The 17,489-nt window shown below is 37.6% G+C and overlaps 1 protein-coding gene across 4 annotated transcripts in view; it reads right to left on the bottom strand.

The window, feature by feature from the left end:
• Nucleotides 1-13,058: 13,058 nt before the first annotated feature.
• plxna1a (plexin A1a) overlaps nucleotides 13,059-17,489 on the bottom strand; it is a 201,377-nt gene continuing 196,946 nt past the window's right edge. For 3 of the 4 annotated variants that reach the window (XM_026200139.1, XM_026200137.1, XM_026200140.1), the window contains one exon: nucleotides 13,059-16,750. In XM_026200139.1, the coding sequence (XP_026055924.1) occupies nucleotides 16,655-16,750 (96 nt within the window). In that variant the 3' untranslated portion in view covers nucleotides 13,059-16,654. The remainder of the gene's footprint in view (nucleotides 16,751-17,489) is intronic. The other variant, XM_026200138.1, reaches the window with a different exon arrangement.

The raw sequence follows: 17,489 nt of genomic DNA, 5'->3' as shown, positions 1-17,489 counted from the left end.
TAAGTTTGATCTAGGTATTACTTTTTACAGTGTAGAGAGAGAGAGAGATGGATGGAAGGATGGATGGATGGATGGATGGATGGATGGACTGACTGTCTTCTCATCAGGGTATTGATACTTAAACTTCAGCATATGAATGTGCTGTGAAATTGAAATCCATGAAAAGTTTTTTGACAGCAGTGTGGAATTTTGTATGACTGTCTCTCTGGATTGAAAAAAAAAAAAAAAAAAAGATCTTATGAATTAACCAGACTAAAGTCGAGGGAAAGGAAGCTTCTGATGGTGTAAAAGTTTCCACCTAAGTCTTGATTCTCCGTCTGAAGATGATGCCACTACCGCATTTGAAAACTATTTCAGACTACGGACAGTGTAAGGGGAGCATCATTCATTCATGAAAGGCTTTGTTTGATTCTAAATTCTCTCTTTTCAGCTTATTCTCTGTATTACTCTTATAATGATGTGGTCGTTCGCTCCGTGTACACCATATAGGGAGCCGCTTTTTCCCCTTGGTGTGAATATTAGTGAATACACTGACGACCCCTGAGGTATACCATATAGTGAACAGAACAAGATATGAATATGTATTCTGAATACAGGGAAGGCAATACGATCAAGATCTTTTTAAAATCACAGAACAGTTAGTTCCTGGACCTCATATCTTATTAGACACACTGCGTTCCAGGAGAGCTAAAGTAGTCCAACAGCACTGGGACTTTTCACTGTTTGTATCACTCCACTTGTCTTTGTTTGTACGTGCCAGACAGGTTGTTGCTAAAGTATACTTATACTTTTATTCATACCTTAGCATATGTTAAACATTTCAAAGTATACTCTATTTGATAGCAAGCGCAAACAGAGGTGCTGGTAGCATGTGCGCTAGAAAGATTCAGCCTTGTCCAGTGCTTGCTTTTTCCTCAAGGCTGGCTGCACACTAGCTGATTTTAAGGCGATTTGCATCCCCAAACGATCAGGGGTGTGGACCGATTCCCAGCTTGTTGCAAACAATTTCTTGTCCAAATAATCCTCTATTGTGTGGTGTCATTACGATTATTTATCTGCTCCCGACCGAGACGGAGCATCCCCAAACTGAAATTATAAATATCAAACATGTTTGAATAGAACATGCACCAGGATAGCCAGCTGACAACGTTGAATGAATCATGATACTTTATTAATGTGTAAGTCACTGAATCATTCAATTCAAGAAATGCTGATTCATTCAGGAACAAAAACAGGATACGTTTTTGAGCCATTGAGTCATTCATTCTACCAATTAGTTCACAATTGCTGATTCATTCAGGAATGAGACTACTTCGAGACTACTGCTGTCGCTTTGTTTGGAACTGTTGGGAACTGTTAGCAATAAAGAAAATGAAGAAGCAACAACAACAACAACAATAATAATCATGGTGTTGAGCCGCACTTCTTCCTGATGTAACATCATGTGTTTCGGTATCTTTCATAACGTCTAATACACTTTTGACTTCCTCTGCTTTCCCTTCCCTCGACCAGGCTCAACTCACCGTAATCTCTACTTCTCGCCCTCTCCCCTCTCTCACCTTTCCATTTCTTTCAGTGCTCCGAGCGCTTGCCCTGGGACTAATTAGAGAGAAGTTGCAGCTCCGAGCACAGCTCTGCTGACATTGGAAAGTAAGTGTGTGTTAGTGTCGGTGTGCAAGTTTGTGTGTGCACATGTGTGTATTAAAGTGAACTGCTCTGTTCTCAGACAAAACAGCAGGATCTTTGTTTTATTATTTATCTAACTGCTCCTCTCCATCACATTCTCTCTCTTCATTATTCTGTGCTGCAAACATGAAGTATCAGTGTGGATCTGCAGAGCTACTTTGTAGCTTCCCATGCAGAAGTTACTCTAGATGAAACACAGTCAAGCTACTAAAAGAAAGCAGATCATTTTAATACCAGGGAATGCATGTACTAATAAAATGTGTCTGCCAAATGTGTACATGCAAATAAGAATTTCTAATATTAAATATAAATTATTCAAACATTTTATTTTTGTAATAGTGTATAAAACTGTTCAAAAGTCACCAATGAAGCTATACAATTATTTGAAATTATTATAATTTGTGAAAAAAGTCTAAATGCTGCATTTATTGATCAAATATACATTAAAAACAACAAAATTGTAAAATGTTATTAGAATTTAGAATAACTGTTTTCTTTTTGAATATATTTTCAAATGTAATTTATTTCTGTGAAGCAAAACTACAATTTTAGCAGCCATTATTCTAAAACAGCTTTTCCTGCAAAATATTTCTATAATGCAGTTTGAGCTAAGTACTATTTATTAAAACAAAAAAAATAAATAATACTTTTATTCATCAAGGATGCATTAAATTGATCGAAAGTGACAGCTATTTTAAACTGTAACAATATTTCAGAAATGACACATATAGACTTTTTTTCCTGTAAAGTTGCATGTGCACAACAGTGCAAATAAAATACAATAAAAATAGCAATGTAGCATTATGTCATTTGAAAAAGTCGCTTATTTTCAAAAAAAAGCTACTATTTTAGCTGAGGTACTGTCATTCTGCTGAAAAAAAAAAAATGCTAAGTTAACAGCGTTGCTACTTTTAGTTCGTTACTCCCAGAACTGTTTTGCATGACTGTCTAGACAAGACTTGCATCTAATTGGTGAACTGACATGTTGTAATATAATACAGGAACTGCCAGTGTGAATCTGAAGGGCTACATTGCACATGAAGAATCCAGACTGGAATATTCTATACTGAGGAGTGATACTTTATCATGGGATAAACAAATGGTAATGTGGCGGCTGTGAGCAAATCAATTTAATTGATTGTTTGCAGCTTGGTGAAATCCTCAATGCACTTCATGCATGTATCATTTATCACATCAACTAAACCCACATCCCCACGGTGCCTTTGTTATAATAAAATTGCATTGCGTTTTTATATTGGCCAACAAATACAGTGTCAATTATCATCTAATTAATCTTTCTAATAAGGCTTTTGTTAAGCACCAACAGCCACATCATTTTACAAGCCTCCTGATGCTGTATATAGATTATTTAGCCTGAGATTAGTATAATTCAGAGGCCAGGATTACAGTCGTGCGGGGTGTTATTGATCCGGAGCTCTGAGCTCAGTCGATGGAGGACAGCACAGACATTTTCTTGTTTTGTGCAGCGAGATGTTCCGTTTCTTTCAGGAGAGAGGGGCACTGGACCGGGCCGGTCGATAGCAGCAGAGCTAACCAGACTGTTACCAGCACTAATGCATAAACAGAGGATTACAGGAGCTGTCTGATCTGGCTGTAGTACAAAGGATGGACATGGCGGAACTATTGACAAGATGTGCATTACTGGGAGATGTTTTATGGCTGACTTACTCGCGTAACTTGATTTACCCAAGAACGACGTGTTCCTGAGTCAACATGTTTGTTGGTTCTGAAACAACATTCATATCAGCCAATCAGATTTTAGGCCATTGCGTGGACTACACTGATAGGTACAGTACTCTGATACTGTACCTTTCCAGTTATTCATTATATTCCTATTGAAATTCAAAATTAATAATTTTTGCATTTAAATATTGATGGGTAAAGTTTATCAAAACATTGATATTTAAATAATAATCCATTTATATTTCTTATAACAATTTGATTATATATATATTTAACTATTTTGTTGTATATACACACAGTTGCAATCAAAATTACTCAACCACTACAGAGTACTTTACAAATAAAAGCTTTTCTGAAGATCCAGGATAAAATAAAAATTGCATCTATAACAATTCACTGCCATATTAAAAGTGATATTGTCAATATATAATGTAATACTTTTGAGTTATAAGATTTTTTTATAATACTGCTATGTCATAATTATTCAACCCCTATTCAACATGGCTGTTTTTAAATCACTTAAAAAAACAAAACAGTCTCAAAACACAATTAAGCTTTTAGAAACTCTATTAAAAACAGAATTAGCTTGAGCTGTTAAATATACAGTTAGCCCATGCATGTGTTGAAGTTGAGTAGCAAAAATGTCAACAGAGATCTCACAAAAGCTAAAGAGAATAGATATTGTATTACTTTAGAAAGACTAAGGATATATGAAGACTTCTAAGACACTGAAAGTTCCTAGAGACACAGCTATCAGCCTTATTTCTTAGCTTAAAGTGTGTGTTTACCAGAAAACCTTTGAGGGTGTTGAAGAAAAAGCACAATATCATAAAAAATGTTTAATCAGAGCAACTGAGAAAAACCTGCAATGTACAGCCAAAGACTTGCAAGATGACCCGATGAAAGGAGGAAAACCATTTCAATGTAGTGTGTTAGAAGAACACTAGACAAGTATGGCCTTCATGTTGAGACATCTTGCAGAATACCACTCTTGATCAAGAAGAACAAAAGGCCAACTTGAACTTGATAAAATTCATTTGTGTAGACTTGTGGAGCTCTGGAGGAATATTTTTATGGAGTGATGTGACCAAACTGGAACTTTTTGGACCCATGGATCAGCGGTATGTCTGCTGCAAAAAAGGCAAAGCTCATAAGCAGAAGAACACCATCTCCATCCTCAAACTTGGAGGGGGGTCAGTCCTGTCATGGGGTTTCATTACTGTAGAAGGAAGTGGAAATCATGACTGTATGAAGGACATCATGGATTCTTTGAAGTATCAGGCCATTCTGACAAGAATTGTGATGCCTTTGGTGCAAAGACTGAAGCTGATTATCAATGGACTTTACTGCAGGACAGTCATCCCAAAGTGCACATCCAAATCTACTACTGCTTGGTTCAGGGATCAGTCATAGAATGTACTTGAGTGACCTGTTCAGTCTCCAGGCTTAATTCTCTTTGCAAATATTTTGTTGAATTTGAAGAAAGCAGTGGCAATGTGAAAACCAAAGATTATCCGTGATCTGGAAGCTTTTTCAGGCGAGGAATGGGTCAAGACTGTAGTAGAGAGGTGAAAGAAGCTTCTAAACACGTACAGACAGCGTTTATTGGTGATTTTAAAGAATAAAAGATTTGAGCAAAGGGGTTGAATAATTTTGAACATTAATGTTTAGAGTCAATTGGAATTTTATCATGATTCAATGTTCCATTCTCAGAATCACTCAAGTGTATTAACAAACTTTCTCTAATACTTTACTGATGCCTTTGTTGAACTGATTTCATAAAATGTTGTTCTCCGCAGCATAATGTCTTGCAGGTCAAGGGGGTTGAATAATTTTGATGGCAACTGTATATATACACTCAATCTATATCAACTGTATATATAGCAAATCCAGGCATTTTTGTTAAGATAAATATCCGGCTTTCAAATGTAATGAAAACTTTTTTTCTCACTTCTACTGGCTTTTGTAAAGAAATACGTCAGAGGATTAAGAAATAAGCCAAGAGGAGACTGATTTTCCTTTGCTAAAGTAAAGAATCTTTGTGTCCTTTGCTCCTACATTTCCCAGAGGCGCGCACATCTTCCATCTTCCGCCTATATGTCTTCCGCATCCCACAGTCAACAGATGTCGGGGGAAAAAAAGTGTTAATTACGTTTGAAATCTGGATATTTATCCTAAAAAACATGTATTCGCTACAGGGGACCTTTATTAACCCCCCCGGAGCAGTGTGAGGAACGTTTTATTACAGATGTGCACAATTTATTTTACGTCTTCTGAACTGTTGACAACACACACCCGCTTACCCCAATTGAAAGGCTTGGAAGACCAATTTTTAATATAACTCAGACTGGATTATTCTGAAAAAAGAAAGTCACATATACCTAGGATGCTTTGAGGGTGAGTAGAAAATGGACAAATTTTCATTCTCAGGCGACCTAACCCTTTAATTTAATTTCCAACAGACTGATACATAGAAATTAATTGCACATTATTTCAGTTGCTGTACAGTCAGACAAGATACAGTTAGACAGCTGGTAGGCTACTATGGTTTTCTGGATCGTTTCAGCATCATTGCTAAGTGGTTGATTTGCAGTTGCTAGGGTGTTGCTAAGGGCGGATATAAACTGATATATCACTGGTTTGTTTAGCTGAGGGCTGCTGCAGTGGAAACACACGTGCAGCTCTACCTCATTGCACCATGAATTCATCACCAATATGCAATCGATCCCGCAGACTCACTGACTGGAGATCAGAGTGCGACCAGCCAAAGCAAAATGAGATGTGACCAGCTCCACCTGCGGATGACCCCTGATCAGGTCAGGCCACATGGGGTAAATGGGATGTTACTAACACCAGCAGGAGTCACTGACCCAGGAGCAGCTGAGCGCAGATGCTGAGGAAATGAGATGTGAGTAATGCCACTGTCAGGAGCTGACCTGAGATCAGACGGTGAAAGAATGAAGACGTGACCGTAATGATGACCGCCGAGGGTGGGCATCGCAACAGGATCAGTCGCACTGCGGTCTGCTCTTTACAGCTCTCTCTTCGGTTATTTGCTTATCATTATCACTAGCATGGATAAATGGGCTAATAGTGCGGAAAATGATTTCTTGAACGTCCACAGCTAATGATGAGTTTAAATTTTTAATGCAGCTTGTATTATTAAAGCGTAAATATGTTTAGCACTTGAGAAAAACAAAGAGAGCGCAACCAGAAAAGGCACTCCAAAGACATTTCCTTTGTAAACACAGCATATGCCAGATAATTTTTCTGAGATCATGATGAATTCTGGGTACTGTCGGAAAGGTACATGATGCAAGGTTGATTTGATCAGACAATGACGCAGTTCTTTCATTTCTTTCCTCTTTCAATTTTGTTGTCTGAGAAGTGTAGAGAAGTAGACGTGGAACAGCTTAGAAAAGAGAGCGAGCAAGAGAGAAAGGCCTCGACAGGCAACAACCCTCATGTAAAATGCATAGAAAGCTGCAATGTCAGTTTACTACCGCGCGCTCTGCAGTGAATGCACATATTCTGCAATGAAGTGCTCTCGCTCGTGAACTGTGTTTGGCACTGGGGAGGCTCTCCTCACCCTGTTAGACTTCTTCATTAACAAACCTCACACCAAACTGCGCCGCATGACATGCAACTTCATTGCAACATCTCAATTTATACAAGAGATTATGATGAAATGAAGTGCACTTTATCATATGGGGAACATTCATGAAAGCTAATTTTCTCTGGGTATAAAAAAATAAATAATTTTTAAAGCCAATAATGAATGTTTATCTGTATATCTCACAATTGAGACTTTCAGGCAATGGCTCACACAACCAACAATCTCAAAATGTGTCTTTATATATTACTATATACTTTATATACTGTATAACAGCTATACTGTATAACTCTCTCAAATCTTTCAACTTTATACCTCAAAATGTGACATTTAATTGACCTTATATTTCATAATTGCAATTTTTATTTTTCATAACGTTTCCATAATTGCAACTCTACATGTCAGTATTGTGACTTCATTTCCTGTAATTGATTTTATACTCCACATACATTTCATAAATGTGACTTCTCATAACTAACTAACCTCAAACATTACAATTATCTCACATTTGACTTTATATTTTCAGAACTGCATCTTTCTATCTCATTTTTTTATTGCCACTATATCTCACAACTGCAACTGTCACAACTGTGTCTTTATTGCGTTACATGCATGTGCTCACATGACATGTGACTTTTGTTGTAAATGTCATGCTTGTATTTGTCAGCAGGGGGTCGTGAAGCTGAAACATCTTCTAAACGCTGGCCTTCATTGTTTTGACTCTAACTTTGTATGGACAGACTGCTGAGAGGACATGCATTTGAATTCCACACCTCAAGTCACCATAACGGAAATCAGTGTTGACATGCCGGTGGTCGCAGGGGCCGGTGTTACTGCTGTTAAATCATTCTGCTTTATCAATCCTTTGAAGGGTTTAGAGTGCACCGAGACCCCCTCCCCGCAAACACGTACACACACACGCATACATACTATCTCTGGATCCGCAGAAAGGTTCTCTGTTGCTTCAAAGATCTGGTTTGGCGTGCTCACATATCCCAAAATGCAATGCTTCCCTTATCTCTGCAAACCATAAAGAACCAGCATGTAAATCCCCTGTTGATAAATTGAAAGATTGCAAAATGCTTGCACCCTCTTCATTGCTCTCATTAATGTGGCATCATTGCCAGTCTTTTGTTAGTTACACACTGAGATTTAAAGTCTTGGGAGCAAAGTATATGAAAACTTTCAAAACAAATTGGTTTATGTGACCTTATTTTACGTGTCACTTTTTTTTAAGGCGTAACATAATTTATGTCTCGGCTAAATAATTAAGCGCCTTTGTTTGAGTGAGTCTGGCCCCTAAAATTACTTTTAAGTAGATGATATTTAAGTGTTTAAAAGGATCGCCTTAAAATGTATGATGAAACAATGCTGTTATTGAAAACAGAGCGATTGATGAGATAATATTTGGGAAAGAGTGCACAGCCAAACAATGTCACTGAAAACGTTCACTGTTTGAGTAAAGTGCTGTATTAAAGTCTGTACATATGCCAGAAAGTTTGAGGATGATGTATTGTAAACGATTACAAAATCCTCTGCATAAATCTAACAACAGTAACATTGTTTTTGCTTGAAACAAGCAAGAAGAATTTGCCAAGACACAAGACAAAGTAAACTATTATCAATATTGAAAACAGATGTGCTTCCTAATAATTTTGTGTAAACCACAATACTTTATTTCCCCAGGATTCATTGACTTCTGATCAATTTAATGCATTGTCAGTAAATAAAAGTACATTTATTTCTTCAAAGATCTTCAAAAATCTTGAATGGTAGTACATCACTGTTTCAACAAAAACAGTAAGCAGCAAAAATACTTATAAAAACGTTTATAATAATAAGAAGCCTTTCTTAAGCATCATATCAGCAAATTAAAATGATTTCTGAAGGATCATGTGACACTGAAGCCTGGAGTAATGATGCTGAAAATTCAACTTTGCATCAAAGGAATAAGTTAAAGTTAAAAATTAAGTTGTAATAATATTTCTTATTTTTACTGTATTTCTCATCAAATAAATACAGCCTTTTTGAGCAAAAGATTATTCCAAACGTTTGAGATACTGTACATATAGGCTATATGTTACAAACATTTTAATTTGATAGAATTTTTAGTGGCTAAATATAGGCTATATAAAATGTGGTCTATTCATTTTTTGATGGCATTCTTTCTAATCTTATCTGAAACTGTTTATTCGTTGATGATGTCATTCAGTCAGTTTTGAACAAAACTCATCGCTAAGATATACAGATGGTGCACGCCAACACTGCCTCATAATCGACTGACTCAGCTACAACTGATGCTTCGACATATTTCCAACATCTTCACGCTCGACACCTTTGCTCCATGAGAAGTACCAGCCAAGATCCGTCCCCCCTAATCACACTTTCTACATTCCACTGCCGATCACACCACATCTCCGAGCTCGGTAATCAAACCGGCTCCCAGCAAACCGCCATCTTATTACCTCCATGCAGGTGTGATCATTTCCAGGGGGCAATCCCACGGCTTCATCAGCAGCCCCTGTCCTCAGAGACCCGGTGAGAGACGTGTGCGCCACGCATGAGTGAGTGGAGCGCCAAGATAATTGTCCACATCTGTGTCTCTTCATTCTGACCATCAGCCATTCAAGAACCTGTCTGTCAGCGGGAGGCCCTGAGCAGAGGAGAAACTCTTAAAAGAGAGCCAGAAGAAGGACTGAGAAAAATATAGTGGGAAATATGGTGGAAGGGAGAAAAGTTGAGCTGGTGGAGGTGTGAAATATCAGTGCATCTCACAAAACTAGCCAAGAACAAAAAAGCAAAAGACATCAGTTATATTCATGCATTGTAAAAGTCTTATTCAAATATTGTCCACAAAAAAAAGGTCATTCTGAAGTACAGTAATGAGAATCATGAGAATAGGAGGAAAGTGTACTTACCTATTTGTAAGATAAAAAAAGTTGATAAAAAAATGTCAATGGTTATAATGGGAGGGTTCAGTTTATTCTATACTCTGAAAATAATAAAAATCTTTTTTTTTTAGTTTTTTGTTTTTTGGTGGTGGTGGAGAGCACATTATTACTTTTCCTACATAATTCTTTAACAAAAAACATCGGTAAAAAATATATTTCGGAGTCTTAGACCTTTCCAACGATATATAGTTTGTCAAGATTAGATTAGATTTCATTGTAATATAGAGAAGTAAATGTAGTTGGGTGGCAGTTAAAGGGTTAAATACCAAGCAACAAAATGAGCTGTTTTATACAGTTAAAATAGATGGAAGTGTGTGAGATCGGAAGCCAGACCCACGAAATGTACAAATGGCTGTGCCTGCTCTTCAGGGAGGAAGAAGGTAGATAGTTATTTTTCCCAACGAGTTATAAACTCCAGATTCTAAGTGTCCATTTGGCACTTCATTGTGCACTAAACTAGAATATGAAAATATATATCAAAACTCTTCACCGTTCATTTACACCAGCTTGAAGACACCTGAAGAAATGTGTTTAGAAAGCCAGTGCCAAATCTGCATTAGGTGCTACAGACTCTATCTCCATTCACAGCTGTCGCTCATCATTTTCCCAGCCCTCTCGGTTTGGGTTCCAGGGAAAGCAATGACCAGAAGTCTTTAATGATGACATCTGTTCCTGTCAAGACATGTCAAATTAAAAGTACCTCTTTATTTAGGCTGCATTTACACTGCAAGGCCTAGTGAACACATCTGGTATTCTGACATATTTGACTGGACTTGTTTACATTGAGACCCAACGACCCCTCATACATCAGGAATAAATTAAACTCCTTAGATCAGTCAGAATTCAGCAATGTCATAACAATGATATATTATAAAATTCAGCTTTGCATCACAGGAATAAATTCCATTATAAAATATTAATATAATATTCAAATATTAATGTAATATTTAAAATGTATATATTTAATTGTAAGATTTTAAATAATGCAAATCTTTATTATTCCAAACTTTGACTGCTAGTTTATATATAATACACGCAACAATCTTTTCATGTAAATAAATCAGAATTGTTTGTCGACATAAATACAGTCTTTGAAGCATTTTGATTGGTTTTCCTTGAAGGTCAGTTTTTCATTAGCTACTCACCACCCATTGAAGAAAAATAAAAAACAGGAGGCCTGCAAAAATCTGAAGAGAAAGCAGTTGTAGAACTAGCTACTCATACAGGCAAACGAACACTGAGGTGCCTGACAAGAAGTGATGCATGTGAAACTATTCACTGAGAGAATCAGAGCATCATTGTGTCGCTCAAGACGCTCATCTAGCAACAAAAGTGGAATGGAGCTTTAATTGCTCGCGCCGTTCACGGCGGCCGTCATTGACTGTAACTGCTTAGAGGAAAGAAAATCACATCCACTGCCAGGCAGCCATAAATCACAGCTTTACTGGTACATGCACATTTGAGTCTGACAGAACCATTTAAAGACTCGGTGGGCTTGCAATCATAGGGCAATTTGAGCTTTCCGTCAAAAAGAGTTTTAATTGAATTAGTCTGAGCGATTATATGCTCCAAACTAATGGGGGCAGTTTCATCTGGCGGGGCTCAATGAGCTGAATAAAGAGCCAAATCTCAGTTCCTCCGTCATTACCGGGACTCAAATGTCAGGACGCTATCAGATAAACACTCGCACTTATTGTTCACTCATGAAATAAGCCTAGTTTGAGCGCTACGGTCTACATTGGCAGCTGACAACATCAAAGAGTATTGAAATGTGAACTGCCCGATTACTGTTATTGTTTTACATTCAAGACTTGATCACCTTTACTTGCTATTACTAAATTTATGTAAAAATTTATTGTATTTGTGTGTGTGTGTGTGTGTGTTTTAATAAATCAAATCTCCTGTTCCACCACATCCCAAGGGTGCTCTATTGGATTGAGATCTGGTGACTGTGGAGGCCATTTGAGTAAAGTGAACTCATTGTCATGTTCAAGAAACCAGTCTGAGATGATTTGAGCTTTGTGACATGGTGCATTATCCTGTTGGAAGTAGGCATCAGAAGATGGGAACACTGTAGTCATAAAGGGATGGACATGGTCAGCAACAACACTCAGGTGGGCTGTGGCATTTAAACAATGCTCAATTGGTACTAAGGTGCCCAAAGTGTGCCCAGAAAATATCCCCCACACCATTACACCACCAGCAGCAGCCTGAACCGTTGAAACAAGGCAGGATGGATCCATGCTTTCATGTTCTTTACGTCAAATTCTGACCCTACCATCTGCTTCAGGGTTCAACGTGTTGTGCATTCAGAGATTGTATTCTGCATACCTTGGTTGTAAGGAGTGGTTAGTTGAGTTACAGTTGCCTTTCTGTCATTTCTAACCAGTCTGCCATTTTCCTCTGACCGCTGACATCAACAAGGCATTTTCATCCACACAACTGCCTTTCACTGGATATTTTCTCTTTCTCTGACCATTTTCTGTAAACCCTAGAGATGGTTGTGTGTGAAAATCCCAGTAGATCAGCAGTTTTTGAAATACTCAGACCAGCCTGTCTGGCACCAACAACCATACCACGTTCAAAGTCACTTAAATCCCCTTTCTTTCCCATTCTGATGCTCGGTCTGAACTTCAGCAAGTCGTCCTCACCACATCTAAATGCATTGAGTTGCTGTTTTGTGTTACCAAGCAATTGAACAGGTGAACCTAATAAAGTGGCCGGTGAGTTTGTATGTGTGTGTATATATATATATATATATATGGTTTCTTTATCTGTTAGCCATTTTATTGATTATATTAGTATCTATCTATCTATCTATCTATCTATCTATCTATCTATCTATCTATATATATATCTATCTATCTGTCTATCTACTGTAGAAATTACTCCCAATGAATTTCATGTTGTGTCCAAGAAAGTCACTATTTTGACCAACAAAAAGTTGCGTGGTTGAAAAGTGACCCTCATGGCATTGCTATACAATTGACAATGGACCCTTTTTTCCATCAGATTAATATATATATATTTTTTTTACAGATTACATATCTATTATACATGTAGTGAAACAATAACTGAAATCAGAAGACCAGGGACACGAGCAATTTTAGCGAAAAATGTTTAATCTCTCCTTGATGCATGTGTTTATTTACACATAATAAATTTGCAAAATAGGAAAGAGCACAATATTTACACAATGAGCATCTAACAGCCAACCTGTCACAGTTGATTCAAGTCTGAAACTCTTCAAAAGGTATCAGAATTAACAAAGTATTAAAGTTCTTTAGTTTTCACTTCTTCTTTGAAATCTACATGCTCACATTTTGTTCCTACGCTTAAGTTCATTTATCCTTCCAAAAAGGATTTTTTCTTCAATCTGGAAACACCACGAGCAGAAATCAAAACCCGGATTGGCCTTTTGGACTGAGGAGGGGTGTAAAAGAAACGGCGTGGCCAGAAAAGGATAAAGAGGCGTATGGAAAGAAATGGATTGCGGGAAATGGAAGGGTTGGAGGAGGTCAAAAAAAATGAGAGAGGAGCTGACAAGGCACTCTGTGCGAAAATAAAGTTCTGAGAGTCTGAAACACCTTATGTTCGTCTTGTTTTCACCTTTACTACAACTTTTTGTTTGTTTGTTTGTTCCTGTACTCAAAGTAGTTCTCAAAACAAGTGTCAAATAAAAGAGAGGCATCACTCAAATACTTTACACAACAAAGTCTTTGAAATGTCAGAATATCTCTGAAGAGTTCCACATGTTCCACAACTCAACATCTAAAAACGATTGAAAATCAATGATAGCACTCATCATAAAAAATAAATCGCATGAAAAGAAAGGCAAAGACGACATCAAAGTGAAACACGTCCTGAGACATTAAAATGCAACCAGCTGCTTTACAGTCACCATCACTAAAATCCCGCTAACGTAGCACAAAGCAAAGCACATCAAGATTTTTCCATCAACAATAAAAAAAAAGAAAAAGAAGAAAATAAAAACATGGCATGACCATACATTATGATATGTATAATTAAAATTTTTGGTGTTTGGAATGAAAGTAGAACAGCATGCTTGTATTCTCAAATCATTTTGTAACGTCGAAGCATGCAGAAACTCATCTACTGAAAATGAACGGAACATTCTAAAGTAAGGGAAGGCAGATGGATGGGGTCTAATCACCTGTAATGCTAAACATCTAGCCCTTTCCTTCTACTCTTAAAATTAAGACATACACGTCCGACAGTTATGTCCTCTTTATTAGGAAGTCTAGCTATCTATCTATCTACTTAATTGACGTTTCCTTTCATGTAGGTCTAAGATTGCCAGAATTGATTGCTAAAAGTTTATGAGAGCTAAAAACAAAGAAGCAAGCAAATCCAACATCGATCTAATTCGTTTTCGAATTCGTAAACACCTGTGCGAAGACTGAAAACGAAGGCAATTCCTAACAGGAGAACATCTCCAGTCTACAAGGAGATTGTCTTGACCGTGGAAGATACATCGTAGAGAGTTGTGGAGGCCTGCTCCGGGCTGATTAGGAGAAATCGCAATGGCATGAAATCAATAACGTAAACTGTAATCCCAAAATAAATAAATGTGTAAAGAGTAATTCATTCTTACTTTCCCTACTGGAACGAACCCTGATGTATGGCTGAGGTAACGCCAGTGAGATCCCATCAAAACGTTCGGTTGGTGCGCCTCGCTCTCTGTCTCATTGGGTTTCTGACCTAAATCTTTCAAAGACATTTCTATCGCATCTCAGAAAGTCTACTTCTGCTTTAATCTCAGCGGAAAGCCAAAGGAGGAGAGGCTTTCTCTTGTTTGAACATGACTGACTTTAAGAGAACTGCTGCAGCACATGAAAGCAAGTCACTGCAATACACATCCTTGCAGAGCTACCGATGCTCGCAAGAGAGAAGAGAAACTCCAAAACAACCAAGATGGCGAAGAAAAGTAAAGCAGAGCTCGACTTGAGCCGCTTGATACCCCTGAAACAGTTTGACAATCACTTCACATTTGTATTTGTAACACTGCAAATCACCAAATCTTGATGGAAACGAGTTTGTGGATTGTTGAAAATCAAGAGGAAAATGCGCAAAAACATTCCAATAAAAATGGCAAAAGGAAGCCAGGTAGCTTATGAGCTCAAAATCGAACAACAAAAAAATAAAATAAATACAAATACTCCATAAAAAGATTCTACTTCCAAAAAAAGTATCTACTGCTGACATGATGGGCGTTTAAGAACGTGAAACAACAGTTACCGCCGTTCTGAGATGAATTCAAATCAACTTAGCTTAACTATCAGTTTTCGTGAATGGGTAGCATTCACGTACAATTATTCAGCTTTAAAATGCTCTGTGCATAACTGTTTGATTTTTAAGCTTTCAACAAACGGAGGCTGCTAAAAATAGAAGTGGAACTGCATGGAATTAACATTTGCTACATTTACTGTGATGTCATTGAACCTTCTCAGAATGCCACATTGTGACATCATCAGTAACGGAACACATTCGTCAGTTCTTCAATCTCAAGTTTTCCTTCATTCTAGACTTGATTTGTGCAAAAATGACTGAGGCTTAGAGTGCTAACGTCTGAATATGAGAAAGGAACACAGAATAAAAATGGCCAATTATTAATTATCGATCAAGTTTTCCAACAGAATAGAAACGAATATGCCCTCAAGTGGCTTTCAGACTAAAACCATGATAGCAATAAAGGTTGAAAGAAGTGTACAAAAACTAAATACACAGATCCATCAACCAACTAAACAAAGAACCTTTTGTTTTTCGTGAGGACGATTTCCCCAAAAACCACATGGGAACACATTTGTCTGAGTTTGTTCTTTTTTGCACATTTTTTTCACTCTCAGTTTTTCAGTCACTAGGGTAGTCAACATTTAAATCATAGCACATTTTATCTAAAGAAAATTGTTTTTTGCACTAAACAACATTCAAATAAAACATGGCACAGGACATTTTTTTTTTTCGATATTTTTTTTCATAGTTCAGTCTTTGTTTCACATATCAAATTCATCTTATTCTTTTCTATGTTAAAATGGAAAACTTTGTACGCATCTTTTCACTCTTTTTGTATAAAAATGCCATTGTATTTATATATCTATACACATTTATATATATATTTATATCATTTTCATTTGTTGTAGTTCCTGTAAATTGTGCAAATTCAGCAGTAACACAAGTGGCAGGAGACTGGAGTGAGTGAGTTGTTTGATCAACCCAAGGAGTTAAAAAGAGGAAAATAAAGATGTTAAAGCAAGCGCTAAAACAAAATTCTGTTTGTCGAGGGTGGAGAGGGGGACACCGCTTTTATCCTTCATGGGCTTTAAGGTCTTCTGGCTCATAATACAAGACATCCTTGGTGAGTAAAAGCACACAAGTGTGGCTCAACACAAACTCCAAAATGATAAAAATCCAAAAAAACGAAGTCCTATTGGTTGGACGTGGCATCCGGGGAGACATTCTGGTGCGTGTTGACTTCAAAGGAAGTGATGAAAGAGGATTTCCACCGTGGGCTGAGGGGTCTCCAGTGTACTGCTTCTGTCCTTGCAGTCCATTAGCTTAGTGTGTGTGTTTGTGTGTGTGTGTGTGTGTGTGTGTGTGTGTGTGTGGGCGAGGCTCGGGGACGGGGTCAGGAGGTCGGAGGCTGCCAGCTGAGGTGGGTGGAGAGACGGGGAGGAGGTCCTCAGCTTGCCAGAGCCATGGTGTCGATAACCTGTTCCAGTTTACTGCGCAGTCTCTGTCGCCGAGCTAACTCATCCTTCTGTAGTGCGGACAGGATCTGTAGAGGAGGAAATGACCTCAGATTAGAGTGGTTTTCACAGTTTAGTAGGTAGATAATTAGTTGGTTTATGAGGCAAAAGGCTTTTGTGACAAAATTATAAATTACTGTCCATTCTCAGCATAAAAGGGATAAAATACACAAAGCCTTGATTACACACTTGATATGGGTTTTTGCTCTTTAGTACTTAAAGATGCTTCCTGTGGTGATCAGGATGTAGAAAAAGATACAAATAGATATAAAAATGACACCCCAATACACTTATTAGATTCCTGAACTAGTAAGTTCTCCCAAACCTTCTAGGAGAACTTAAAGACAGCATGATTTTGTGATTGATTTGATCAATTTAATGCAATGGGAATTGATTGGATGATGAAAAATTGTAGAGGGAGGAGCTAAAAATAGAAGGGCTCGATGATGTCAGCTAAAAAGAAAAGTTTCAAAAGCAGATTAAATTAAATGTAATGTTGATTTTAAAGAAGGTGGGGTTCCACCTTCAACCTTCTGGTTACTAGTCAAGATCTTTAACCACTTGGCTTCACCGCTTCCTTTGGGTATGTGTCTCTCTGCTGACAGAATTGCAAATGTGCCACTCAGAACTTGTTTGTGAAACATCGTGTGATGCTAACACCCATCTGCTTGGTTTAACCAAAAGCAAGTGTCTAAATGTAAAGGAAACGGCAAAGAAATAATCTCCAACACCCTCAGCGTCGGATAATGGACTGCTAATTTCCCTCCA

Source organism: Carassius auratus, chromosome 23 (genome assembly GCF_003368295.1).
Source record: "Carassius auratus strain Wakin chromosome 23, ASM336829v1, whole genome shotgun sequence".
NCBI classification, from domain to species: Eukaryota; Metazoa; Chordata; class Actinopteri; order Cypriniformes; family Cyprinidae; genus Carassius; species Carassius auratus.
The sequence above is the reverse complement of the archived record's forward strand: the minus strand, read 5'-3'. Positions and strand labels throughout refer to the sequence as shown.